This window comes from Ovis aries, chromosome 4 (assembly GCF_016772045.2).
Source record: "Ovis aries strain OAR_USU_Benz2616 breed Rambouillet chromosome 4, ARS-UI_Ramb_v3.0, whole genome shotgun sequence".
Lineage (NCBI taxonomy): Eukaryota > Metazoa > Chordata > Mammalia > Artiodactyla > Bovidae > Ovis > Ovis aries.
Genome location: NC_056057.1, coordinates 70,483,004 through 70,509,998, shown reverse-complemented (window position 1 = coordinate 70,509,998; position 26,995 = coordinate 70,483,004). Strand labels below are relative to the sequence as shown.

Sequence of the window (26,995 nt, the reverse complement as noted above, 5' to 3'; positions counted from 1 at the left end):
ACTAAAAGCCTTCTCAATCCCTTTTCATTTAAAAAGCATGTTGTAAAAGTGAAATCTATGTTTTATGTTTTCAGCTTTGCATGGTCAACCTCTGGCTCTCAGCTCAGAAAACTTTCATGTGAGTTCATATAGTCACCGCCTCCCACCCCACCATGCAATCAGAATGTTAGTCTCTCTGACCATTTAAGAAAATTACAATAACAAATTCATGAAGAAAAGGGTTTACACTGCATACCTCAACTATGTGTATTTGTGCCCTGGAGTTATTCAAGATTTCCAGAAATAGCACACCCTTTGTTAACTAGAAAAAAATTAACTGTAATAAGCATCTACCAGTGAAAGATTATAATTTTGGTTTTAATAATAGACTTTTGGATTTCATTATTAAACCAACAATCTAACCACCATCTGGAAAACAGGCACAATTAATTTCCCAGAACCACAATTAAAAATTACAGCATCCCTTATCCGGAGTTATTGTATGTGATCTTAAGCCTGTACGGTTTCTCTTTTGGAAATAGATAGGAAGCTACAGATCCCACGATCAAAAGTAAATAAAGGATAAAATAAAATTTAAAACAGAATAGCAACTGAATGTCCCTGTTTCCTGTTCTTTCACTGAAAATAGTTCCAATTACATTTGGCAGTGTTAATGTCTGCCATTATAAATTTTTAAGATACTGGGCTTGTATCTTTGAAAATAAAACGTCAGGTTAAGAAAATTACTCCAGACACTTGAACAGCAAGATATTAGATAAAACAAAATTAAGCTGATCTTGAACATGCAATATTTCAAGTGACTTGCTAATCCATTATCAGAGGCTACACCCGCCTGCGGCTTAAGTCTTTTCGTCAAGTTATGCATTGCCTTGTAAAATAATTTAAAATACCTTTAAACCTCTAAGAGCAAACAACAAACTCCACAATCTCAAAATGTGAACTCACCCACTAAAGCCCTTCCTATTGTTTGAGGCCCACCTTGGGGCCCACACAACCCACAAACCTCCTCTCTACCCCAATCCAGCCCCCAAAGTTTGCAACCTGGTAAAGAAGTTGGAAATTTGCCAGCCAGGAAACTTTGCTTGGCACCCCCAAGCAAAGGTTGGAGATGGGAGGAGATTCCTCTGAAAAGCTCCGTTTCTGGAGAATAACCCTCAGGTACAAGAACTGAGAGTTGAGGAGGCTAAACTGACTGCAGGAAGCAAGCCCTATTGTCTCTCTGGAAGATCTGCCCAAATTCAACCTCCTTCCTTCAGACACCGCTCTCTTTTTCCACTCCCGCCCCTTCCTCGGCCTGCCCTCACCCCGAGTTCAAGCGGGAAAGGCGGGTAAGAAACCCCGCGTCCCCTCGCCCAGCCCTTCCTCTCCTTCCTAACCCCGAAAAGTTGAGGCTGGGCTTGGGAGAGGGACGAGGTGGGGGTGGGGATGGGAAAGCGGCCTGAACTCGAAGTGTAAGGGTATCAGTCACTGCCGGGAAGGAAGCTCCGGCTTGTGAACTCTTCTTGAACCGAGATTTAAGTCTGCAGCCATAAATCACCGAGACGTAAACTCCACCATTCAGCGCTGAGAGCCGCCGGTTGGAGCCCTGCTTACCTTAACTTCTGACGAGCTCGGGCTCGGGCGCAGGCTCGGGCTCCGGCCCCCGGCCCGGCTCGGCGGCCCGGCCGGGTCCCCTCGGCGCGGGATGGGCACCGACCTTCAGCATCGGCCGAGACGGCGGGCGGGAGGGAGACCCCGAGGCCCGGACGTCGCGGTGCAGAGCGTGGCCGCCTTGCTGCTCCGGCACGGCTAGCCCAGGGCGGACTGGGGCGGCTCGGACCCCCCCTCCCACCCACCCCACCCACCCTCCCCTCCCCCACACCCCCGCCCCCTGCCCTTCCCGAGGGCAGCAGCCGCGGCCCGGAGATAAGCGCTAGCGCGGCGCGGGGCTCTGCCTGGGCTAGTGGCACCGACTTGGGTATGTTTCTTATGAATATTACACGCGGAGCAGCGTCTGGTCGGGGGGTGTGGTGGGGGTGCTGGGGGCAGGCGGGAAGGGAGGCCGAGGCGGCCGGGGTGGGGGGGACGCCGCCGGCGTGGGGGATGGGACGGAGGCGAGCAAGAGGGGGAGCTCGGCAGCGGCGGGGGGAGGGCAGTCTCCCCCCAGCCCCCAACGCCCTCCCTCTCCCCGCTCCTAAGCGTCACTAAAGTCCAGGAAAATTATGCTAATAGGGACAAACGGCTCTCACAAAGGGGCTCTCTTGCTGGGCTCTATTTCTTAGAAATCCGTTTGAGAAACTACCTTACCCCATGCTCTGAACATTTCCAGTTGCGGGGCAAAGGGAAGAGAACCAGGAGAAGAGAGTTCCCCAGACTTTGGGCAGTTTACCTCACCTGCCACCCCCAAGCTGAGAACCTCAAAGCCAGTCTCTAGGGGCTGGGACAGGGCCTCCTTTCTTGAGAGTCCTCCCCCCGAGCCAACTGGGCTCTCTTTGGTTATATTTTTTCAGGTGGAAATCCTTGAAATCCTGGCGGCCGGGAGGGAGGTAGCCTGAGGGAGATAGGTTTGTCCAGGCAGTAAAACGGGCTGCTCTGGGCTCAGGTACACACAAAGGTGTTAGAATTCTAGGTGTCCAACCCTTCTGTACCCATTTCACGGTACAAACACGCGGCTCACTCTCGGGCTACGACAGATAGCTCCGACCCCAGTAGGAAACCGCGTCTATATTTTCTGCCCTAATTAGTGGCAGATAGGGACGCTGAGCAGAGGAAAGGCCCAACATGCCCAGCAATATTGCCAAAACTTTAAGGAGGATAGTCTTTCTCCCTCCTAATGCCTCCCTCAACTTCCCAGATACGGAAGTGAACTCTGTCAGGATGTGTGTGGCAAAAGAGAGAAATGGAGCATTCGTGCAATTCCAAGGTGTCAACGGCCGGTCCTTCTCAAAGGAAGGTGTTAAAAATATAAGTAGTATGTTTAAACTGTCAGGGAGCCAAAGTGTCACCTTAGAGCAAAAACAAAGCCAAGGGAAAAGGGAGAAATCAAAAAGCACTCCGGGCCAGGGTGGCCTCATGCATACCAATGGTTTTTGTCATTTATGGCTAGGCAAGATTTATGACTCGGCGCCCCAAAGCTGTAAACAGAGCACAAAACAGCAAACACTTGCTCCTTATGGCATACTGCTGCAGCGCGACTTGAAAGGGGGAGCGAGGCAGCGTAGGAGGCAAGAGCCTGCCGCAGAAATCCGCTCGGCGGCATTTTCTCTTCAAACCGGCTGGGTCGGATGTAGCATTTGAAGAAAGAAGGCGTGGGTCAATAATCAACCCGCACTTTCTCCTCCAAACTGCTGACGCGGACTCACTGCCTTCTCAGCTAAGCCAGCTGCCGGGAGGCCCGCTCTCCGTGAGAACCTGCCAAGGGAGGGGACGGCCCGGGGCGCCGAGGTGAGGGCTGGGGCACCCGGGACGCATACCTTTCCGCCGGCGCCCAGAGGGGCCGGGAGCCGCCGAGCAGGGAGCCCAGGGAAAGACAGGGCGGGAGCTTGGGCCAGGACCTCCTCTGGGCAGCGGGTAGCAGTGGGGCTCGGACCTCAGGACTAGGGTCTGGTGACCTGGCACGCAGATTGCTGGGGCCCAGACCTCTCTGCTAAAATCCAAAGGACTGACCTTTGAAGCCAGACGGGCGAACTGATTAAAAATAATAATGTATAATAGCTGAAGGATTTTTGTTACTGCTTTTTTAAAAGGAAAATGTCGCCTGTCGATTTCCGCCCCTGCCCAAGCACCCTAAGTAAATCCCGCAGCCATTCACTGGGCTCCGCCAAAACCACTGAGGTTCTCTCTGGGGAGAGGACCCCTTGGCTCCCCCAGTACTCTTAAGCCCTGTTCCCTGCCCCCATCTCTCACCCATGAAGACTAGAAGAAAACATATTTTCAGCACTAGAAGAGTGTCTGGAACATCAGAAGTGCCCTGGTGCCTTTCTGTCCTTTACAGGAGTATCTTTATGAACTTATCTGTGAGAGCCTGTGGGTGGCTGTGCAGCCAGGAAGGAAGGTGGGGAATAACTGTTGGCTAGAAGAGGCACAGAAATCCCAGACTGGGGAATAAAATCAATGAGGAAATAAGCTTGCTTCTCGGGGTGAGGTTGGCATTTTGAGAGTAAAGGGGGAGACTAGCCTTTATTTTTTTAATGGCTATAGTTTAGCTATGATGGAGTGGCTTTGGCTCTTTCCATGCGGGAAAAACCAACCAGTTCTCTATAAACACCTCTATTGGCTTCTGTCTGTGTACACTTTTATACAGAACCAGCTCGGTAGTCCATCCTTAGATATTTATTCCACTTGCTGGCACTGAAGCGACAATAAAAAGATGCGTTTAACAAACCTCTATTCCTTCTCTCATTCTTTCTAGTGAAACTATATTATTTATGAGTCTTTAACTGGGTCAAAAATGCGCCAGAACTGGGTCATAAATCATATGAAATGCTGACAAGTAATTGAACAGCAATTAAAGCTTACATTTTATTTCCAAGGAGTGTTTTAGAGCACTTGAAACGGCCTCAGTTAAACACGGTTAGTGCCTCGGCCAGTAGTGGGGAGGGCTGAAGCAGCCCTTCTGTCTGGGGAAGTAAATCTCACTCAAGTAGGGGAAATCTGATTTGATTTCTTTTTTTTTCTCCCAGTGTGGAAAGTTTTGGGTTTTTTGTTTGTTTGTTTTTAAGTCAGGACACAGATCTGATTCCCAGCTCCTTTGCAGGCATCCCTTTTCTCTGCTCCAAGAACTTCAAGAGCAGAGGAAAGTGAAATTTCCCTCACCTTTTTAGGGAGTTTCCATCCTTTCTTTGGGGTCCCTAAAACCCAACTAGCTCGGGCTTTCCCAGTAATTTGGAAGCACACTATTTAATTCTCATCTGCCCCCATTCTGACTACAGCACCGCTCCTGGGACTCCGAAGATGTCTGCCTCTGCTTTCCGTAGACTTTGCTTTCAGACTTCCCTCCAGCCCAGGGCACACCGGCCAGTTCTCCAACTCTCCTAGCTGGCTGGGGGTGAAACAGGGGGCGCCCTAGCCTTGTGTCTTACCAAGCTCAGCTAGCTCCAGCTCCCTTCTTTCTCTGTCTCCTGAATATCAGAAAAACAGAGCTTCTGGGCATTCAACATGCTTGCCCCCAGCCCAAGCCTCTCCTAGATTTGAGCTGTCCTTCTCCACCCCTGTTCAGGCAGAGGGTACTCAGGCAAACAATGGCTAGTCCTCAGCGTCTGGCTTCTTCAGTCTGGCAAGTGGGAAAGCGCGTGCAACCACCTAGCACTGAACAAAGTGGCCCGAAGCATCATCAATAAAATGGCAGCGCATCTGGACATTCATTGATTTCTCTCTCCCAGCTGCTCTGGCTATCCAGGTCAGCTTTCACCCTCCACCCTAGCCAGCAAACACGACTAAACAGGGAGCAATTCCCCTTCTCCTTCACTCAGCCCCCACCCTCTCCAGGCAGTTCCACCCAGCAAGCTGTGAGCTGCGCTCGGGCCACCTTGGCTCGAGCCGGCAGTACTCCAAGACTCGCGTCCGCCAGGGGCTCAGCTTCTGGGACTCAATTCCCACTGCAGTGGACAAAGCCACTCGAGTGTTGGAGGCCACCAGGCCCACCTAGTAGCCCTCAAATGCTCTTTCCTTTACACCCCCCAACACTTGCCAGGGAATTAAATTCACTCTGTGGCGCTGCTGGGGATCTTTCAAATGCTTTCGATTCTAAGGGAGAAACAAAGGAAGAGAGGCGCTGAGGGTCCTGTCCATGAACCAGGGTCTCCTCGCCTGACCTTTATCTCTCTCACAGCCATAACTCACTCCAGATATGAACAATCAACAGAAATACCTTAAAATAAATTCCATTCTCCCGGTGTGGCCTGGAGTCCCATCGGCTAGCTCGCCCAGAACCGCTCCATGAGCGCTGAAAACTGCAACCCGCTAGGAGAGCGCTCTCCGGAGAAGGGGAAGAAGGAGGAGGTGGGTGCGTGGGGGTGGGGGAAAGCTCTCGCTCTGTAGAGAATCTAGAAAACGTAATCACAGGCAAAGCCCATCTGGGTCTCCGCTCCAAATGCCACAATAATGCGCTGTATTATGTGCTCACGTGGTCATACGTCAACTTAAATCCTTTTATTTGAAATAGGGAATCACTGAAGGAACTACGTTTCCAATCAGAACATTTAGCTTTCAGGGAGGTGAATTGGGGGACCTTGACCAGCAATGGGGAAGTTTTATCCAGGACAGTAGGGGGGCATCTCCTACTGGGGGCATCTCCCCCCATCCCGACACAGTCACACAAGGCCACTTAGCTCCACTTTCATTTCTACACACGAGTCAACACAAGGGAACAGCAATTCTGTCCCCATTCTCATAGTCCGCAGAACTTTCCTTACAGCCTCCCACTCACACACAAGCTGAACCCATAACACCCAAGCACTCCAGTCTCCCCTGGCCAACTGGCCAGTATGTCAAAAGGCAAAAGGTGCTGGCCCTGTTTCCAGAAGAAAACCCAGTACTAACTGGCCTCTTCAGTGGACTCCCTAATGACCTGCCATTGTATGGAGTTTGCTAACACCCACACCATACACCACAGCCACTGGAGAAACCCAAAAGGCCCATAATTACCTGACAAAAGGCCGAAGCACCTCCTCCAAGTCCAGCTGGTTGTGTTTGATAGGAGCCCCCTACAAGAGAGTTGCTTGGCTCTAGAATGGTGGGTCAGGGTTTGCAAAATCTGGAGTGACCAAGTGTCCAGGCCAAATCTGCACTTACACATTTCCTTAGTGCATAGCTGAGTGATACATGAAATTATAGGCTTCTAATGATGAAAAATGTAAGGGGAAATGATCTAATTGTCTCTGCAAGACAGGGGAAAAAAAACCCCACCAATGTTTGCTGGCATCCCTTGAATTAACTTACAAGACAATCTAAGACCCTTTCTGCAGACAAGTGTGTCCACTCTCCTCTAAGACAACTCTGTCCACCATCAGAAACTGAACGGGACCAACTACTCACGAGGAGCCTGGCATTCCCCCTCCTCATCCCACTCTAATTCCTGCCTTCTGCCTGGGGGCTCTATCCACTGACTTTAACACTTCATGTTCTCAGAAGCCATCTAAAAACTCCTTCTTTTCAGGTCTTTGTTTCCAAACTTGGGGAATGCTCTGAGGTGGTTAAGATCCTCATGTCATATTCTTTTGTTCCTTGAAAGTAGGTCTTCAGCTGGCTATGACTCTCTAAGCATGAGGGCTCACTTGTAGCAGCTGCAGAAAGCTGTGCATGGTTCCTTCCCTCCCCTTCTCCCCTGCAGAGGGACAGAAGGGGCCTGGTGAGAAAATAAGGCCCTCAGCAGAGGCCTGGCTATGGGGGTGTCCACATGAGAAGGGCAATAAAAGAAGAGGAGACCTAATTCCTTGGAAGTAAGTCCTGGCCTAAGCTGGATAAGGTTCTGTCTATGGGATAGCTGGGAGAGAACCCCTATGTGAACCTTCCCAGCTCTGACCTAAGTCACAGGCTACAAAGTGAGAACCCAAAGTGAAAACCAGCTTCTCTCAGGTTTGGGGGGTAGGGGACAGGCCCAAAAGCTCTTTTCAAAAGCACTCTCTGGTTTCCCAAGGACTCAGACAACTAATACACTGTCCTCTGCCTCCCTTACCCCATCCATCCGTATAATTTCACCCTGAGCTCTCCAGATAGCCTGGCAAACTCCCTCCCTTGCCAACTAAAGTTTCTGCAGAGGCTTCAACTCAAAAATGAGAAGAGGTCCCCTTTAGAACTCTCAGAGCAGTCTGGAACAAACAGAAACTCTCAAGGCAATAAATCAATGATAGAAGTCTTTGGTCCTGCTTCAGAGAAATGCCTTAACGCCAGCAAGGCCCAGCAGCATCTCAGCTTCAGCTAGGAGCCTCTATACCTCTATTAACAGCCCAGTTAATGCTTCAACTGCTGTTTAACAATTAACATTAATGACTTGGAGTGGGATGGGGTGATTGGGTGGGATATGAAGGGAAAAATCTGAACAAGTCAAAGGAAGTTTAACTTTTGAAGTGAAAATGGCTTCCTTAAGAGAGATCTTGGTCTGGGCAAGCCCCCAGGGAACCAGCAGCTGAGAGTCCTCCTTCATCACTCTGAAACCCACTTTCCTGAAGCAAGGCTATGGGCCTTTTATGGTTCCGTTTTGTTCTAGAGAACAAGAATAGAGATGTTCAAGTATGTAGGCCCAGGTTGGGAAACCCAGCTGCCAATTCCCCCTTTACTGACTCCTCCACTCAACCTGGCCAGGGCTCGGACACAAGCCCTAGATCCATGCAATGGAGCCAAAATAGCACAAAGTTGTCTTAGAAGGAGCAAGTGACCAAGGATACAGAGCTTTAGTCAATATTTGCAAGGCTGTTGGCAGATTAGCTATATCTGTATTCAAACACTGTAATCTGATTTCTCCGTCAAAAATACACTTAACATTTTTCTCCCTTTACTTAACTGTAGTGGTTTTTTCTATTCAGTGTCAGGAATGGCCCTTAGCCCACTGTGGGGGGGGTGGGCAGGTTATAGATCGTTATTTAACATTAGATATTTCCTGTGGGTGCAATTATGATACAAATGGGCTCCAAGTTCTCTTGGATGTATATTATCATTTTATACACATGGCCACAGACCCCTGCAACTATTTACACACACGGTGGTTCTGTTATGTTCTGAAATGCAAATTCTAAGTACATCTGAGTTACAAATTCCTGAAATGCTCTATCTATACTTGGGATAAATAAACATATAGTAGCTGAGAAAGTACCAGCTTTACTATTACTCTGTTTACTTCCTATCTGATAAAGTAATAATTGTATCCAGAACACCTTATCAGCCCTAGAGCATCACTGAATAGTGTTTCAATTAATTCATAACCTGATATGTATTGTAGGAGCACATTTTAGGGAAGACTGAGGCCTAGGGAATAGAAGATTTTTTAAAAATCTCAGAAAACTTAAAAATAAATAATTCCTGAAAGAACAAAGCAAATCCATTCCTTCATCCCACGCTTTTGAAAGCTATTCCAGGGGCCCCTCCCCCAAATAGGCACGAAATTTATGGATCTTTTACAAGGTAATAAACCACAGTAATTACCTCCCTGCATCCCAAACTAAGAGAACAAATTAAGCCAGAACTTGGAAAGAATTTTAAAGAGTTTTCTCTTGGTCTAAATAGGAAAAGAAAACGACGAGACAGAAAACCCATGCTTTTCCCACAGGAAGATCAGTGGATCAGTCCGGGTAAAGAAACCGAGAAGCCCAGCTGCCAACGATGGTCTACAGATTTGAAATACAGCAACTTCCCTCTTGCCAAGGAAAGGCAAGACGATAGGAGAAACTGCAAGGCGTCGAGGCACGTTTTCTGCGCGCAGAGCTGAGGCTGACCACAACGGCTGAACTCCCAGGCTCCGCAAGCGCTGCGAACAGTCTACAAGGAGAGCGGCCCACTACCGCCGCGCCCGTGGCCTCTACTGGCTTTGGCCCTGCTGTTCCGTGGGGCGGTTTGGTTCCTCTGAGGCATGCCCGAAGGAACACACACCCTTCTGAGCCCCCACCCGCCCCCGCCCCCGCCCCCCACGAACACACATCTTTGGTTTCTTCAACCGCCCCTTCTGCACGAAGCCGGTCTGGGGCAGAGCTTTGTCGCCTAAGCCCTCGCTGGCGGGGCGTGCAGCTGAGGGAACTCTTTCGAAGTTATATATTGACCAGCACCTCTTTCAATACTGACCAGCTGCAAGGGGTGGCAGCTGCCAGGGAAAGTAAACTCCTTCACCGGTGCGAGGGCCGGCGGTGCGAGGGCCGGCGCGGTTAAGAGTTGGGACGCAGCGCTTACCTCGAAAGATGGCCAAGGCTGAAGCCGAGAGTATGTCCAGCTCCGGGCGCTCAGGGACTCCCCGTTTCCGGCATCCGGCGGCTCTGCGGACAAACAAACAGCAGAGGGTGAACGGCGGCCGCGGAAGAAGGGAGTTGGAGGAGCAGAGTTGGCGGCGCCGGCGGTGCGGGTGCCCGGGTGGTCCCCGGGGTGACGCGGACACGGAAGAGTCGCCAGGACACTTGTCCATGTGGCGTACTCATTGCTCGAAAGGTTCCGGTCTACAAATGGCCTGAAGGTGGTGATTTATTTTTGTAAAATAAATACATACTCCATCTCCGCACCCACACTTTTTTTTTTCTGTCTTTTTATGACGGGGGGTGGGGGGCAGGCGGAGGAAGACGGCAAAGTGGAAGAGGCTTTCTGTTGGTGCCCTCCCTCTGCTGCAAGAGCTGCTCTCGCACCTCAACTTGGGAGTGTGAATGCACGCTTTATTTTCTTCTGCTAACAAAGGGAAGCCTTGCCCGGGAGCATTCAATCACGGGCTCTCCTGAAACCTCACTAATAGTGTTCATTTTTGTTTGGCGCGAAATCAGACTCCAGCTCAGTCCATGGGCCAGGGGCAGTGTTGGAAGGTTTTGTCTTCTGGTTCATTCAAGCCCTGGGGCGTCCTCTCTCTTGGTCCCAGTAGGCTGGCGGGATCACCACAACACCCAGTCCCTCTGAGTAGGCTAGCTATGGTTGCTGGAAGTGGGGGAAGTTGGGGAGGACGCAGGTATTAGACAATACCCCATGTGGGGACCCTATCCAGCCTCCCTTTGCACAGCAGCGGCCAGTCCCTCCAGGCCCTAATTCTGCTGCTGCCGCCTCCCTCCAGATATTTGCAGCCCTCTCTTGCTCTCTAACTGGCAAATGGTCAGCCAGCTTTTGGGGGATAGGGGGAAGACACTGAGAAGGGGCAAAGAATCCTCTTGGGCTCTCGGTCCCTGGCTTAGGGAAGTTCTCTGCTGGGCTGGGACTCTGAGGTCCAGTTGCTTCCACAGCCCTGTTCCTGTCCCACTATCCCTTCACCCAGGTCATGGCAGCCTCCTTGCACTCCAGCCTGCCCAAATCAGCCCCAGTGGCTGTCCTGCATCCATGCAATCCTGCTAAGAGTGTCAAAAGGAGCTACCAAATAGCCGACAAGTCCCCTGACCCTCAGGCTTCATGGACCCCTAACACACTGAACAAGTGGATGCACACCAGCCCCTAACTGCTCTCTGCCACCACGTCGACCTGCAGCCCCCAGTGTCCATCAAGCACTTGGAACTCCGAATTTATGCTGGGCCCCTTTCCTCTATTCAAACTTGTCCTCTGTGTCCCCAAAGGGAGTGCCCCCTGGCCTTGGGGACAGTGGCCTGACCCTAAGCAAGGTGGGGCTTAGCTACCCTGCAGTTGCCACTCAACATAGTCCCAGAAAGATCCACTATGCCGCCATCCACCGCCACCCACCCACCCACCCCTTGACTCTTAGGAGCATTGTAATTATTATGGTTATTATTACTGTTGCTGTTTCCTTATCCCCAAGTCAAATATTCATGGCTGCCGTTCCACCATAAATCGTTCAGACTAATGAGTCACAAAGAGACGCTGCCCAGGTCTCTCCCCTGCAATGGCTGCCGCTGCCGCTGCCGCTGAGGCCTCTCTCTCCGGCGTTTTTTGGCGCTCGCGTGCTCCCTCGCTCGCCGGGCGCGGGTGATTTATGAACACCGGGAAAATTGAACAAAGCCGCGCGCACATCCTGTGGTATCTCTGCAGCCTTCCCCAGTGTGAATCAGAGCATTACCAACTGTCTGACCATCAGTCCCACTTCATCACGAAAGCCAAGATGTGACCGCAGAAATCCGGAACCCAAACTCACGTTTCCCCGGTCGCGCCGCGCTCCCCAGACTCGCAGAAACCCTACGGAAAGAGCCCACGACCCAGCGTGGGTCGGCCAATTCCGGGTCCTGCCCGCTGACGGGCTCTCTCCACCCCTTCTGAAGCAGTTAAAAAGCTTTGGGATATAAATCTGAGGGTGTGTGTTTTCTAAAAAATCAAATAGGAAGTTGGGGGACTCACTTCTGAGATTCATTCCTAGTGAGGGCCTGACGACTCCAATCCATTCCTGACGATCCACATTAATTATTTAATGAGTCACGTGACCACAAAGATTACAATTTCAATATCTCCCCGGAACAGGCACTACACCTTTATCTGCTGCAACCAGGGTCCTTGTTTGGCATTTTTAGTTCCCAGGCCTCCAGAACCCAGACGCCCTTGACGGGCTCTGAGGCAGCAATCACCTACAGAAATCTCAGGGCTAGCATATTAGAAACAGTCATTCAGGACTAGGAGAATTGTGGACAGTGAGATATGCCCTGACATCCGTTCCCTCCTGAGTCCAGAGGTCAACCCAACTGTCTTAGCACACTGGCTACAGCAGTTTGGTTACATAATTTCCCCAGCTGCTTTGGTGGGGAAAGAAGCCACCCTTGTTCCCTGGCCCCTGGACACCTGAGGCGCCACCCCCCCCCCCACCCCCGCCTCAGTTTCAAGTGAAGCCCAGATGCACATGTCCATTCCAGGAAGAAGAGGCTTCTGCAGAGAAAAGATGTCTGTACACTCACCCCATCCAAGACCAAAGACTCTATTCAAGCTACACATACTGATTAATATAAAGAACTTGAAAGGGAAGCATTCAGCTGCCTCAGTTTCCTTATTGGTAAACTGAAAAGACTGAACCAAAATGGCATCCATCTCTCTTTCACCTTGGACATTCTTTCAATCAAGGAATCTCTTTTAGCCCCAGAAATCAATCAACAGAAAGAGTAGAGCTGGCCTGAAAGTGGGGATAGGGGAGAGTGGTTACTCCTGGAGTTTGGGGCCTCGAGAAGAAGAGATGCCAGAGTTCCAAGACTGAAGTTTCAGGCTAAAACGCTTCACAGCAGCCCTTGCAGCCTCCCTGCTACTGTCAAGGAGTCAGAACACACTCTCTTCCTCTCCTTCCCAGCCCATACTCTTTGAAAGAGGAAGCAGAATTATTCTCAGGCTGATGTATAGTACAGAGAAGGGGCAACAGGAGCAGCTGTTGGGAAAGGTGAGACTGAGTTCTTCCATACCCGACCGGACCGCAGCTAGGGATGCAGAGACTAAGGAAGTACAAAGAACAGCCTATTGCCCCACAGAACTAACTCATCCACACCGGAAGTCCCAGGTTTCTTTGGGGTTTTCTTTCTTTCCTTTTCAAAGAACCGTTTATCTGTTTCTATGTTGAAAGGGTAGTAGGACAGGCAGTGGTGAGAAAAGCAGCACAGTTTGGAAGCTCCAGGTATGGAAAGGGATAGAGGGAAAGAGAGTGATACCCACTCCAAGGGGAGGAGGCTGAGAGGTGGGGGGAGTGTGGGCATCCTGGGACAGCTGAATATAAAGTCAGAGATGCTGTCAGGAGGGCCCACTCACCATATATCTAGGTAATCTTCCCAGGAGCTCCATCCTGGGTATTAAGTACTCTACTATGCCTGTCACAGTTGAATTCCTGCTGTAATAAAACACCGGGTATATCGTAGATTTCAGCAAAACTAGGAAAGAGAGCCTGCAAAGTGCCATTTTTCTTCAGGAGGGATAGTGTTAAGTACTTAATTCAAACTGTGACCATTAAAGTGTCTCCAATCCGATTTAGGTTGATTTCAGATGTTGACAAAACTTTTATCTTAGGAGTCATGCACAGTGTGGCTCTGTGACTAAAACTGATGAGTGTGTGTTAGAGGGAAGAAGGGGGAAAGAGAAAAAGAAGGGAACATGTTTAAGGGTCATTTTGGTAGGAGACTTACAGAGCTTACACAAAATACTGTCTTTAAAGGTCAAGGGTTTGTGGGGCCCATAGAGCTCAAGTTAAAAAAAAAAAAAAACAATTAATGAGATAGAAAATTTGTCCTCTGGGTGAACTCTTATGGTTGCCCTAGCAAGGGGCAGACAATGCAGGATTTGGAAACACAAAGTGAGATTTTCTAAGCTGTTATAACAAGCTCCCTTAAAGACCAAACCTGAAGCAGGTAAATCACTTGAAGAAATGACATAATCACTTGGATCATTGTGGGTAATTTTGGCTTTGTAAACCTTACCAATACCTTAATAATCAAGACAGCTTGGGCAAAAACTGACATTCCGTCAGGGAATATTAGAAAAACAATCTTGATCCTCTCTCTTTTCTTGGATAGATTAAGAAAATCTCCTTCCACCCCCAAACAAGTGCCTCCATATGAAGTTAATGAATGCCCCCGTATCCCTCCTTTCCTACCAAGGAGAAATAGAAGAATTTACCTTAAATGATGATAATCTGCCAATTGAGGTTTTGCGGCTCGACACACAATTTCCACCAAGAGTCTATGCATTTTTTGAGCAGACAGCCAAGATGCTGAGTCTTTGCCCGAGACCACATTATTTGCAAGAAGATCCCTGCTTCTCCACAGACTTTTCCCAGAGAATGCCTTTCAGAATTGCTGTTGAATTACAAAGAAGTATTTATTGTATGAGGTGATTAATGATTCCTGGGAAAATTGCTATTTTCAGCATGATTTAATTTCGTTTTACAAGTGCATGTAGTAGGGGGAGGGTTAATAAGTTTTAGCGGCAGTTGCAGGGCTTCCAGAGCTCCCTGGCACCGGTTCACTGTTCACACCTTATAAAATGCACTTTATGCCAGGTTTGGCCTGACTTGGGAAGGAATTTATTTGTTTGCTCCTGAATTTTCTTGGGGAGGAGGAGGCCCCTCAGAGACTGGTGTCCACTTTCCTCTAAGACCTGGTTTGTTCCCAGGTAGAAATCGGATCACCCTTGCCTGTGGCACACAGACCAGTTGAGGAGGAAGGTCTAACAGCACTGACCACTGGCTACGGGTAGTTAGCCTCTGATGGGGAAATGTGGTTAAAACTCCTTTGATACTGCAGAGGTGGGTGAGACCCCTTTCCCATCACTGCTAAAATTATTACATGAACTAAAAACCATACTCATTCAAGGTCAGGTGATAGTTCTAATATTCTGGGACTAGGGGCTGTTGGTTTTCTCAATCTTGTTGGAGAGTACTCCCTTCAGTGACAATGAAGTTAAATCCTCTTTACTAATTTGTAAATCAGTAAGCAGATACTAGGGCTATGAAGACTGAGAAGTGGGGTTTGATTTCAGCCTTTTGAATCTAGATCTCTAGGTTGCACAGTGCGATCTGGTGATATTTAAGGAAAATGTCCCTAGTTCAGAGTTTGGCTTTCTTCCAACACTTAATACTCCCAGATCTACCTTGCTTAAGGTGTCATTATGCTTAAGGTGTCATTATTCTTTCCTCCGAAGAAACTTTGGAGGGTGTACCAGCAAAATTCAGTTTATTTTTAAAGGTCTTGCTTGGAAAAAAAAGAAGAAATGAACAAACAAAAATACCAAGTTGCAGTTAGTGAAGAGAACCTTAAAAACAGCCAAGCAACAAAAAACAATCTCAACTCTTTGCACAAACTATTTTTTATCTCCAAGGAAACAGGCAGATTAAGTGTGAAGGTGCAATAAATACCAAAGGGACCACTTCTTTCCAAGTGTGCTCAGAGTTCAGCATGTAGAACAGCTGCAGAAACTCGTGGGCCCACAGCACTGCACGGTTTCACCTTTCATTGCAGAGAAGGACACGTTTCTATGCCTTACAGAGACTTGAAGCTTGAAAGCCTGGCCAAGTTTGGGAAGAAGAGGAGCCCTCTCAGAGCTCAAGAGCTTTCCTGCTCTTTGGAACTTTTCCCACAGTGGGTCAAACTTGACAAGAGTTCACCTCAAGTTGAACAAATTATGTGAGCAGTCAGTCCGAGTGAATGCAACCCAAACCATCTACAAGATTTTTACACGAAAGGTCAACCATTTCAATTCAGAGAACTTTTCTTTAATTAAAAGTAGGAAACACACAAATATGTCTTAGAAATTTGTTTCTTAAACAGAGTTTATTCTTAGCACATGGCTTTCTACAGAGCCACACCACAATTTGTACAGCTGCACATGGTACTAAATGCACTCTCCCTTCCAAGATTGTGCCTCAGAATAAGACAATATCCCCATAGCAATATTTTAAATAAACGAAAGGGAAACTAACGTGTCACATCTACCATCAAGGTCTATACATTTTTGAAAATTAAATAATCTTGTGAGGTCCATAGTGGCTACTCATTTATTCAGTTCAGTACAAGCTTTTATGAGCTGCCTTAACGAGGGAGGGGAAGGTAAGGAAGTAGGAAAAGGGTCTGTTTTCTTCTGCTTGCAACAAATGTACATGTTCCCAGTCAACATGAGTTGTGTGACTGGCTTCAGCCATCTCAAAAGTATCTGATGCCAAGCGGTCCTTCTCAGGTACCCAAACCTGGCAGCCTTGTCCAGGCCAGCAGGTTGTTCCACCAGCCAGCATCCTGGTCATTGTCTTCTCTTCAGTGGCAAGCAGTTCACACACTTTCTTACCCGCAAAACATCTTTCTTTTTATTATCCTTTTCTTCAAGTTGAGTTTTGTTTGGGGGTCTGTTGTAGTCCAGATGGGACTGGTGTAGTCCAGATGGAACGGGTGGATGGGAAAAGGGGCAGAAGAGAGGAGAAAATCAGGTGAGGAACAGAACTGGTCTAGAGCTCTGGAAGATTACATAGAGGGAGGAGTGAGTGCGGAGGCGCCCTGGTGGGGGTGAGGATGCAGATGCGGGCTCTGAGTTTGTGGTTTTCCTGGCGGGCCTGCTGAAGCCGAGCCGGAGTTGGAGGATCGCATCTTAGTGTTGGGCAGTTTATGATCTTTCTTCCACTTCATCCTTCGGTTCTGAAACCAGATCTTGACCTGGCGCTCAGACAAGCAGAGCGTGTGGGCGATCTCGATGCGGCGACGCCGGGTCAGGTAGCGGTTAAAGTGGAACTCTTTCTCCAGCTCCAAGACCTGCTGCCGGGTGTAGGCGGTTCGGGAGCGCTTGGGCTCCCCTCCATTATAACTGGGGTTGACTGAAAGCCCATAACCCCGAAGGAGAAAGCCAAGGAGGAGGGAGTGGAGGAGAGGGAAAGGAAGAAGAAAGAGAAGGTGGGGTGGGGAAGAGCAATTGGACATCATCATTATATAATAACCTGACACCAAGTTCACGCAAGATACATAAAACGGCAAAGAAAATGTTTCACAGGCTATTGACAACGGGAAACACCCGAGAGCCATAAAAAATAGTGCTGGGCATTGGGGCTGAAGAAAAGCTTCAAAGACACATGGCCTGAAGCCTCTGCCAGGGCAATTAAATTTATGGGGGCTATAATTACTGCCCTAACAGTTTGTCGTCTCGTAAATCTCCAGATAAAGGGACCCCGGGTACAAAAGGGTTCTCACACTGGAATCAGGCGGCTGGCTGGCCCTCACACACCCACATCCCACTGTAGCTTGGGCCAGTTGGGTGCTCCCCTCCCGAGGCCCTCTTCCCCTGACCCCCGCCCCGACCCTGGAACCCGGCTCGGCCCCAGCCCACCCTTCCGCGCCTCCCTAGCGGCGCCACGTACCGGCGCTGACATGGATCTTCTTCATCCAGGGGTACACCACGGGCTCCTTGCCCTTCAGGCCCGGCGGGCTCTTGTCGGCCAGGAGCAGCGGGCACGCGGGGGCGCTACCCCCTGACGGGACGCCCGGGGTGGCGGGAGCCGCCTCGCAGCGCCGCGGGGGCGCGGGGGCCGCCGCACGCTGCTGCGGGGGAGGCGGCGGCAGGACGTGGCTCGCGTGCAGGCCGTGCGCAGGAGCCTTGGCGTGCGCCGGGGGCTGCTCGGGCTGCGGCGGCTGCCCGGGGCTGGCGCCACCGCGGTAGCCATAGGGGTAGGCAGTGTCGGCCGCCCCATGCGCGGGGTAGAGCGCGGCCGCGGGATAGGAGGACTCGCGGGCGGCCCGCGGCGCGTAGTAGGAGGCCGGCGGCTCGCGACTGCCGCCCGCGTGGGAGAGCTGGGGCTGCTGCGGCGGCGGCGGCAGGTGCTGGGCCGCGGGCGCTGGGGGCTGCTGATAGCCGGGGCCCCCGCCCGGGCCGCCGTCTCCGCCGCCCGGGCCGCTGTGCTGCGCGTACTCCTCGAAGGGAGGGAACTTGGGCTCGATGTAGTTGGAGTTTATCAAAAACGAGCTCATGGTCATTAATTTGTGAAGTGCAAAAATACTAATTTTTCTCGCGTTGTCGTTTTTCTGGGCTCGCCGAGGCCCCTCCCCCTCCTGCCTCGTTTCCCATCCCCCCCTTCCTCCTCTCCCTTCCCCTCCCCCGCTGTCAAGCACCCACCCCTCCCCCTCCCTCCGCCGCCGACGCCACCGAAGTTCGCGCCGCTCCTCCCCCCCGCGCGCGCGCGCGCCCTCTGTCCCGGCCGGCGCGCATCCCGCCCCGTACTTCCACGTGACCCGCCCCCGCCAATGTGCGCGCCGCGCGCGCGGACCCGGATCAGGAAGCGCGCGGGCGGGTGATGGATGCTGCTGTCCCACTTCAGCCGAAGGGAGGGAGCTGGCGCTTTGGTCCTCCAACCCCCCAACTTTGAGTCCCGCTGGCAATTCGGGGCCCACAGGCTTCTGGTTCTCTCGCATGCCGGGACCGAGCCCTACGCCTGCCCTGGTCTAGGCCTCGGGGCAGCCATGCGACCGCGGCCCAGCGCTGACCTCGGGCCCCAGGCTTGGAGTCCTCCAGAGTTCGAGGCCGCCTAGGGGAGGGAATGGCGTGGGGACCGAGGCGAGGGGGGTGGTATTCCGTTTTTCATCCTGGCCCCGGAATAAAACGAATGGAGCCAACAGACCGGTTTTCTCACCAACTTATTCCTTCCCTACATCGTGCTCACCTCATCTGCGACCGTTGTACCTTGTTTGAGAAGTCAGGCAGGAGCCAAAAAGGGTGGGTGGGTAAGCAGCTGAGGGAAATCGGCCCCTAGATTTGAAACAAGACTACTCCAATACAACCGGATGAGCAGGTTTTTTTTTTTTCCTTTTAGAAGCAGAATTGATTTGGTTATTTCCCTAAGAAAAACAAGAATTTCCTAATAGCGTCTCATTTGATGGAAGTGTCGATTCAGAATTAAATATGCTCGAATGTAGTAGGTGCGATTGTGAGAAAGTGGCCCAAGGGTGGGGATAGAAGCGACGATGCCTTCACAAAATCCACCATTGAGACCAACAATTTCCTACTTCAGAACAATCTCCAAGCAAAAACAAGCTAAGGATATCATAGGCATTGTGCCGACGGGTCTTTTCCCGCTAAGAATTTTGTCTTCGGGTGTTGCTTTTCCAGGCTGTATCTGACTTTAAAGTTATATTTAAAGATAATCTATAATTTCTGAATTGCTGAAAATTAGCATATTAACGATGTCAGTAGCTCTGGAAAGTGGAGAGAGAGGGCTGTCGCCTGCCATTTGGTAATTGAAATTTGATGGGTAAACTAATTATGCCATTATTAACAAATAAATTACTTATTAATTCCACCTAATGTTGATCTTTGAAGTAAATACTGATGCCTTACTCGAAGTATGTACTTTCCCTTTCCTTTTCTGAGTAATAGACACACCTAGATCCTCTTTTAAGCCTAGATTAAAGCAGTGCAAAGTACCATAGTCACCATTCTAAAAATACTTTCATACTGGCATGCAAAGCAAGTATTTTTCAGCTGGTGCACCTTAGTTGATTTTTCAAAGAGCAATATAAACAGCCTTCTCACAACAGTCTAGAACGCAGACAAGGAAAGTTATAGCCTAAGCCTGGAGACACTTCAAAAGGAATGTCAATTCTATCTTCATTTATATGGGTTACTCATATGAGTTACTAAATGCTGGAATATATCCATTTGATGGATAGTCTTTAATGCCTGGCCACATAAAGCCTATTATATGGGACTAATCTTTAAACTAATTTAGGAAAAGAGGTTAAAAAAGGGATCATGTTAGCTTTCTAGCTGCAGTCATCCTGAAGTGGTACAAAGACGTTTTCTACATTTGAAGAGAGTTGTCCATAGACATGGGGTGTCCTAAAAATTTTTACAAATGAAACCTAAGCCACAGACAGAAGTCAACACTGAGTGTAATCTTTAGACATCCTCTTTAGACTCAAGGGAAATATCTAGCCTGTGATAGAACTGCCTAAACCAATATCTCTGTACCGAAAGGAAAAATAATATATACACATGTATACTATATAACGAATAATATATACATACATAAAGTAATTAGCAAAACTGCTCACTGAGCTTCAGGGAAGGAAAAACCTGACAAGGAAATGTTGCCTCCCTCCTTGTGTCATCAGACTAGGGTTTAACCATGTCTGTTCAATATTATTTACAGACACTAAAACACAAAATTCATGTTGTTTAGCCTCAGAACCTTCTACCCAGTTTCTATTTAAAAGTATTAAGGAGGCTCAGGCACTGTTTTGTATATGGTTAACCTAAACGAGTTAACTGCGCCTGTGTTTTGTGTGGCTCTATTCCTTTAGGAAGATGGGCTTACACAGAATCCCCCCAAGGCCTGTAACTTGTCTTTGTGGTTCCTATCATAAACACAAACGGAGCCAGGACCACCAAGTGTTATCTCGCACACCGACATTTTGACATTTTACTGCAAGATTTATGGCTGTAATAAACAATCTCAGTACCTTTTTTGATCCTTCCACAATCTCTCTTTGCAAGCCATAGCATCATTCCACTGAATGAAATAATCTTTTGAAAAAACAAACAAACAAAAAAATCTCTTGCCTTCACACAAGATTCAAGACACCAACATAAAGCCAGGAAGAAACTAACTCAATTAATAAATAAACTGAAGTTTACCGGCAGAATCTTGCCCAAAAGAAGATGGGATGCCCTGAAATCAAGCAGAGTGGGAGCATACAAATCTTCGAACACCAACTGGCTCCAGTCCCAAGCACGGTGAAAGCGTTATCCTTTTCTTGGGAAACTGGTAAGCATATTTCCTCATTTCCATGTACAGGGATAACATATATTCCTAATGAAAGCTTTCTTAAAATCCCATTAAGTGAAATAACTTTTCATCATGTGCTCAAGTCCCAAATAGAGAAGGAAAGCAAAGGGAGTCCGAGGGAGAGGGAGGGTGAGAGGGAGGCAGTGTTTTGCAGCTTAGTTTGAATTTGATTTGAATTATTTTGAATATATTTGGAACAGCCTTCCCTCTTGAATGCAACCCTGTCCCAAGTTTCAAAGTGACCGAACAGTGACACCGTGTGCATTTTGTTTCTTATTAATCTTACACATTGACAGTCTTTGTTAAATCACAAGGCGCGCCCTTCACCAGCCGACATTTTCATATTTGTTAGACGCGCTGACCTGAAGTTCACCTCGGCCTTGGACTTTGCGCTTCTAAAAGGTCTATACAGTGCCTTTTAGAGAGCAGGGTGCTTTGCCCAGGTTACTCCTTCTCAGGGAAAATCAAGGCGGGGGTGGGGGTGAGGGGGAAGCAAAGGAAATGTAAACGTTATGGAATGTATTGACTGTATTTGTCCTTTGTTCTCTAGAGCTAGAGTTCCTCAGACTGACTGTTCGCTATCTGAAGCACGTCTCTGGAGCGCTCAGGAGAAAGACTGAATTTCAGAATGCCTGATGGTGGCATTTGAGGGCTTCCCCCCCACCTATACTCGATAGGATTTTAGAGAAGCAATACTTTATCAGCCATTTGATAATCAATTGTTTTGGGGGTAATTTCCTTAACAGTAGTTTATACTAATGAACACAACCCAGGCATAAGGCATATGCAACTCATATTTGGATTAGATATAAATTTTAACCAGGGTTGTGTCAGAGGCCTAAAGATTAAAATCCTCCAAATTAAAAAAAGTAAGCACTCTAAAAGTGATAACTTCTAAAAAAAAAATAAAAGTGATAACTTCTGCAGGTACCTTTTCTTTGACTTGAAAAACTAGCTAAGAGGTGTCTGTAGTTTTTTGAAGCTGACATGTTCCTAAGGTGTGGCACGTTTTTAACCAATAACAAGATTTTCTAGAAGAGACACATAATTGTCTTTGTGAGGAATACAGGGGATTTCTGCTTTCTTCATCTCACTGGCCCAGATGTGGTGAGGTGCTTACTGCTGTAACAGCAGTCACCACAGTTGTTCCCTTTCCTCTGTTCTCATCTGGCATAACCCCATTTGGCTTCAAGCTCTTGGCCAGAGTGAAAACTTTACACATTGCACAGTGGAAACAATCTGACTACTTCCAGGAAGGCAGTGTTTGGGAAATATTTGCTTTATACCACTGAAGGTACCTGGCACCAGCAAATCCAATCAAGCAGATTATAGTGGGATGATCTTAAATGTCCCTGCAAAGATCTATATTCTGAGTAGTTGAATTAGCTTATCTCCAAAGTTAAAAGAAAAACCTAGGGGAAAAAATTTCATCTTTCTCTGTTTCCCTTCATAGATTACTTGAAGATCAATACATAGAAAAGGAAACCATGTCCCCCAGAAAATAGATGCTAATGGCACCAGCACTTAAGGTTAATATAGGTGCATGAAAAATAAAATATTGTTTAGCTTTCCAGCTGCAACGCACACACAAGGCATGGTTCCAGTTGGCTTCCCTCACACACTATTCCCTTTCTTTCCTATTCTCCTGCCCTCCCTCCTTAGCTTGCTTCCCCTCTCCTTAACTTTTATTCCAAATGTATTTTTAAGGAGTATTTTCTGGAGAACAGGAGTCTGTCACAGTGGTCTCATGAAGTAATCTGGCATTTGTGGATTTCACCTTCCAAATGGCATATTATTTACAGTTTATTCACCCATAAATTGTAGCATTTCTCTTCCGTTCAATGTAGGGTTAACAATAAGCATAAAGAAAACTAAAGAAAACGTTTGACAACAGGAATATTTTCCTGGTACCAATAAGCATTTTCTCATTGGTGGGGAGGTAGAGGGTTTCCACTTCCTTTCTCCCCTTCCCAGCTCTTAGCATTTAGTGAGTGGAAGTTTCAGAAAAAAAGCCTTCTGTGCTTGAAAATGGCAAAGGATACATTTTGCAAGCAGTGCCTGTGTTTGCCCTTGTTTTCACACACTTTTTAGGGATCATTATAGGTACCAACAAGGGAAAAAAAAATTAGCCCATCAACATCACAGTTTTCAAAGAGAGGAAGTTTCCTTCTCCATTCTTTTCCCTTTGAAGGTATGATGGAACATTGGCAACTTCCTACATAATTTTTTAAAGGTCCACTGAGTTTTCAGCTTTTTTATTTTGAGACAAACCCACAGATTCCTAGATTCTCCAGCATCTAAGTGTTGGTGTTTCAATAATCTATGCCTATTTACCTGCTGCTGTTCCCTTAGAATGGGAGTGATAATTCAAGATGAAATACAGCATGTATTACTCTTAAAAAGAGGAATTTTCTATCCTTTCCTTCGTAATTGAGGTCATTCAGCCACTAGGGTTCACCTGGAGTCCATACCGTGATACACGCGTCACTCCGAGCCATTTTATCTTTTGTGCTGATAGTCAAGATCGCAGCTCTAACATTGACATCAAACTCTGTCTGGGCAGATGACTAAGAGTGCTGCACAACGTAAACTTTTGACCCTCAACTTTTTGACCTGCAGTTACAACCACAAAGATACACAAATCTATGCTTCTTCTTTCAAGGGGAAGCACCCTCCACAACTGGAGGAGCCCAGGGATGCCCTGCTTCTGCCACTGCCTTTTGGAATAAGAGGGCAAATTGGATATTTTTGTGTGTTTTTAACTGTATTTCCTGTTGAATCAGCCTCCTGCCTCCTTTTGTCATCACTTAAATAGGAATGAGATTATTTTAAAATCACTCATCATTACATTTACTAGGAAAATTTGGAGCAGAAGACTTTTTCAAGGGGACCCTCGCAAAAAGTGAAAGAAAAAAGAAGATGGGGAGAAAACAGGCAATGGAAGCTGGAGACTTTTCCTTTATTTAAAAATAAAGACGCAGCCCTAATTGTTGGGAGAGCTGGCCCAGGCAGGAGAGTTGACTGTGAACTTGTACTAAAGCGTGCTCTGCTGGCGATTCCTAGGGTGTGCAGATTTATCTTCTCTGCATTTACTTAACCCGGCAGTGAACTGCACGGGCGTCATTTGTTAGGCGATGACAGACTTCACCTCCAGCAAGGGCTGCTTCACAAAATCGCAATAATTACCCAATAACCTTCATAACAAATATTATTACTGAAAAGACCGGTTTGTGGGGAGGGGAACTAGTGGGGGAAAGGCAGCTTTCTTTGCAGGAAAAACACCAAATAAAACAGACCTAGGCAGACCTTCCAGTCCTGGGGTTTAGAATGGCTGGGACTGTGGCTCCCCTCTCCTATGTGGGTGGGAGCCTAGGCAGACCCCCTCAGCCCAGTCTGGAAGCCCCGTGTATAGTTTTGTCATTGTCTAGAAAAACGTTCTGCCTTAGAAGCCAAAGGCATGGCGCCCACAACGTTCTGCACTCTCCATGGTGGGCAAACCTCAGACACCAGAGTGAAGGTGGGAGAGAGGCTTTGAAGGGCATCTTTTAAGCTGAAAGAATTGTTTTCCTCTTTAATAGCCTATCTTTCAGGATGTAATTTGCTCTCCCTTCATTAATTGTTTGGATATAATACTCTTCACATCTCAACAACTGAACATGACTCCATTTCTAGTAAAAATTTCTGTGTTGTTCTCTCAGAATGCCAACAATGAAGCAGGGGGAAAGAGCTGGGCGGGGCGGGGGGGGGGAAGGAATCTTGGCATAATGTTGTGAAATTAGACCATGGAAACCCTAACAAACCCCTAAGTAAGTGTGACCAGAAGCTTCCTATTATATTTATAGTTCAGGAAATATTGTCTCTTCAGCCTGTAGAAACAAATGGGCCCCGGCACATTTCCGATGCCTTCTCCTTTTACAAGGCTAGGATCACAGACAGACACTGCAGCCATCGGCTGAGGCTAGATGTCTTCATAAAACCCTCAGTGTGGCAGAGATTTTTTTTTCCTAGGTAAGTTCCTCTGCAAAAACAACCCCAAAAGAATGCACAAGAAAAAAACAACTTTATCTACAAAACAAGCAGATAACCAGCCATCCTCTTTACAATGCTTCCTATGAAAATAGGAAGAAAAAAAATTCCTCCGATACTGCTCACATAGGTCTGACTGGATGCTCTATTTTTTTAAGTCGTTTAACCCCATGTGCGTTGGCCTGCTCTCTTAAACTCTAAAGTTTCATGATAATTACAATAGACAGAATTAAGCAAGCTGACAATATTTATAGCCCATATTTTTTCTTAATGCATGGGAAAGATTTCCCCATATTGTGTGATACTGGTCCAGAGCCTTTCTGACCATTCCCACACCCCAGGGTGGGATGTGATCACGAAGTGGTATGGACACTTCCTCCAGGCAAGTTGCCTAAATGAACCTGTCAGGAGCACTATCCCTCTTTTTTTTCTGCCACTAATTTTAGTTACCAAGAAATTACTCATGCAGGATCACCAAATAAGTAACTAAAGTAAAACCTTAACCCAGTGTTTTCCATTAAAGAACCCGAAACTGAGAGCAGCAGAACAAAGACTCCAGAATTCTCACAAACACATAATATAATAAAAGAGAACCCAAATAAAGTTAGTATTCTGGTTCTGACTAAGATACAGACCCATCGTCCTAAGTGCTGAACTATCAATGCTCACTTTAATAGGTTACACGAAAGGACTTCAAGGAAAGGCCTTCCCACTACTCAAAAGGAGTGGGACTTGTGGGAGGGTTTCAATTTTTCAAAAAACTTCTGAGGTTTTGCTTTCTGGACCTCTGAGTTTGGGGACATCTGTTGGATTTAGGTTGAGTGAAAGTGGCCTCTGCACAAGAAAATTTGTAGAAATTCCAAATTACACATTAAATGTTTCCACTTGAAGGACTTTACTTTACAGTCAGCACTTGCAGAAAACTTCCCTAAGGAGAAAAGCATTTGGAAACAGAAGATCCCAATTTCTGTTTCATTTCTGGACTGGGGGATTTGGCTTAGTTCTTCATCCAGGTTGGGGAAAATCTGCTAAATCCCTTGTGGGTACCCATTCAGAGAAAAGACCCAGGACAGGCCACAGGGTCCCCAGTCATGGCTTTGCCACTGAAGAATGTAGGGGGTTGGGTCCAGAAAGGGTGGCTGAAACCAAGCTGCAACTGTACCCAGGAAAAATTTATCTCACCCATTGGTGCAATATTGGGAACTGTTGGAAACCATAGATTATGTAAATTTCCTGGGATCAAACAGAAAGAGCAGCTAACAAAAGAAAGGCGGAAGTCTCCTACTGACAAACGACCAATTTCTCCCCTAAGCTACCCTTTATGATGTGTGAGGAAAAACAACCTAATGGCTCTGGGGGCTTTTAAGTTGGGCCTTGAAGACACTTCGATTTCCCCCCAAACTTCAGGGCACAGTTTGCAACAGAGAGTTTGCCTGTACATTGAGGAAGAATAAATTTCTCTAATCTTAAGTGTTATCTAGGGAGATGGCTAAGTTGCCTTTTGAGGGTCCTGTGCCTGAATGGTTTAATCCTGCAAAGGAGGAGAGGAAAAGGAAAGAAGAGAGGGCGAAGAAAGGGAAGGCGGAAGAAAAGAAAGCGCTGTAACTCCTTTCATTTAGACTGGGGATTCAAAGACTAAAGTTAAATCCGGCCATAAAGTTTATTGCTTTAGACTCACAGGCGGGTGAGAACAACCTCACCGAAATAAAAAGAACGTGCAGGCAAACAAGGTTCAGGGCCTCATCCCGAGTGGGGGGCGGGGGGAGGGGATACTGAGCCCTCCCCTCAGGTGGGGACCTGTGGTCCCCAGCGTCCCGCAGATGCCCGCGGCCTGGACTCGGCCTGGCAACCCTGGGGCCCAGCCTGGAGGTGTGTCCCGCCGGCCCCTGCCACCCTCGGGCTCTACCGAGACGGCCTGCAACCCGGCCCCGAAGGCCGTCGCCTCGATTCAATGCTGCCAAATGACCCCGGCCCGCGAAGACGTATTGCCACAGCCCCGTAAGGAATCCCGCCAGAGTTCTCCTCGGCCCTACTCGGCCTTTTCTTTCAAACTCCCCAGCGCGCCCGGGCGCAGCGCGGCCTCGTCGCCCGCGGCCCGTGCCCCCCCGGGGCTCCCAGCCCCCACCCAGGGCTCAGCAGACCCCGCAGAGCCCGGCC

The 26,995-nt window shown here is 48.1% G+C and overlaps 3 protein-coding genes and 1 long non-coding RNA gene across 6 annotated transcripts in view; 1 reads left to right on the top strand and 3 right to left on the bottom strand.

The window, feature by feature from the left end:
• HOXA3 (homeobox A3) overlaps nt 1-26,995 on the bottom strand; it is a 44,779-nt gene that overhangs the window by 4,960 nt on the left and 12,824 nt on the right. For 2 of the 3 annotated variants that reach the window (XM_042248646.1, XM_060415035.1), the window contains exon 3: nt 9,856-9,938. The gene's annotated coding sequence lies outside the window, so the exon portion shown is untranslated. Of the gene's footprint in view, nt 1-5,848; nt 9,939-26,995 lie in introns of all 3 variants that reach the window. The other variant, XM_027968658.2, reaches the window with a different exon arrangement.
• On the top strand, nt 1,873-10,183 carry LOC114114527 (uncharacterized). The gene is made up of 2 exons (XR_003589176.3): nt 1,873-1,957; nt 9,199-10,183. It is a non-coding gene; the product is annotated as an uncharacterized LOC114114527 (long non-coding RNA).
• HOXA5 (homeobox A5) overlaps nt 4,476-26,995 on the bottom strand; it is a 26,495-nt gene continuing 3,975 nt past the window's right edge. The window contains exon 4 of the transcript XR_009600497.1: nt 4,476-9,938. The gene's annotated coding sequence lies outside the window, so the exon portion shown is untranslated. The remainder of the gene's footprint in view (nt 9,939-26,995) is intronic.
• On the bottom strand, nt 15,754-18,193 carry HOXA4 (homeobox A4). Its single transcript, XM_027968661.2, has 2 exons — nt 17,393-18,193; nt 15,754-16,855 (listed from the first exon to the last, which is right to left on the bottom strand). Exons 1-2 carry the CDS (start codon nt 18,003-18,005, stop codon nt 16,509-16,511), a joined length of 960 nt encoding a protein of 319 aa, XP_027824462.1. The 5' UTR covers nt 18,006-18,193; the 3' UTR covers nt 15,754-16,508.

What these genes read in the sequence shown, in the direction of transcription:
- HOXA4 (XM_027968661.2), bottom strand. Translation starts at nt 18,005, where the DNA reads ATGACCATGAGCTCGTTTTTGATAAACTCCAACTACATCGAGCCCAAG. An exon ending in GAAGATCCATGTCAGCGCCG is followed by an intron (nt 16,856 to 17,392) that starts GTACGTGGCGCC and finishes ATGGGCTTTCAG; the next exon opens with TCAACCCCAGTTATAATGGA.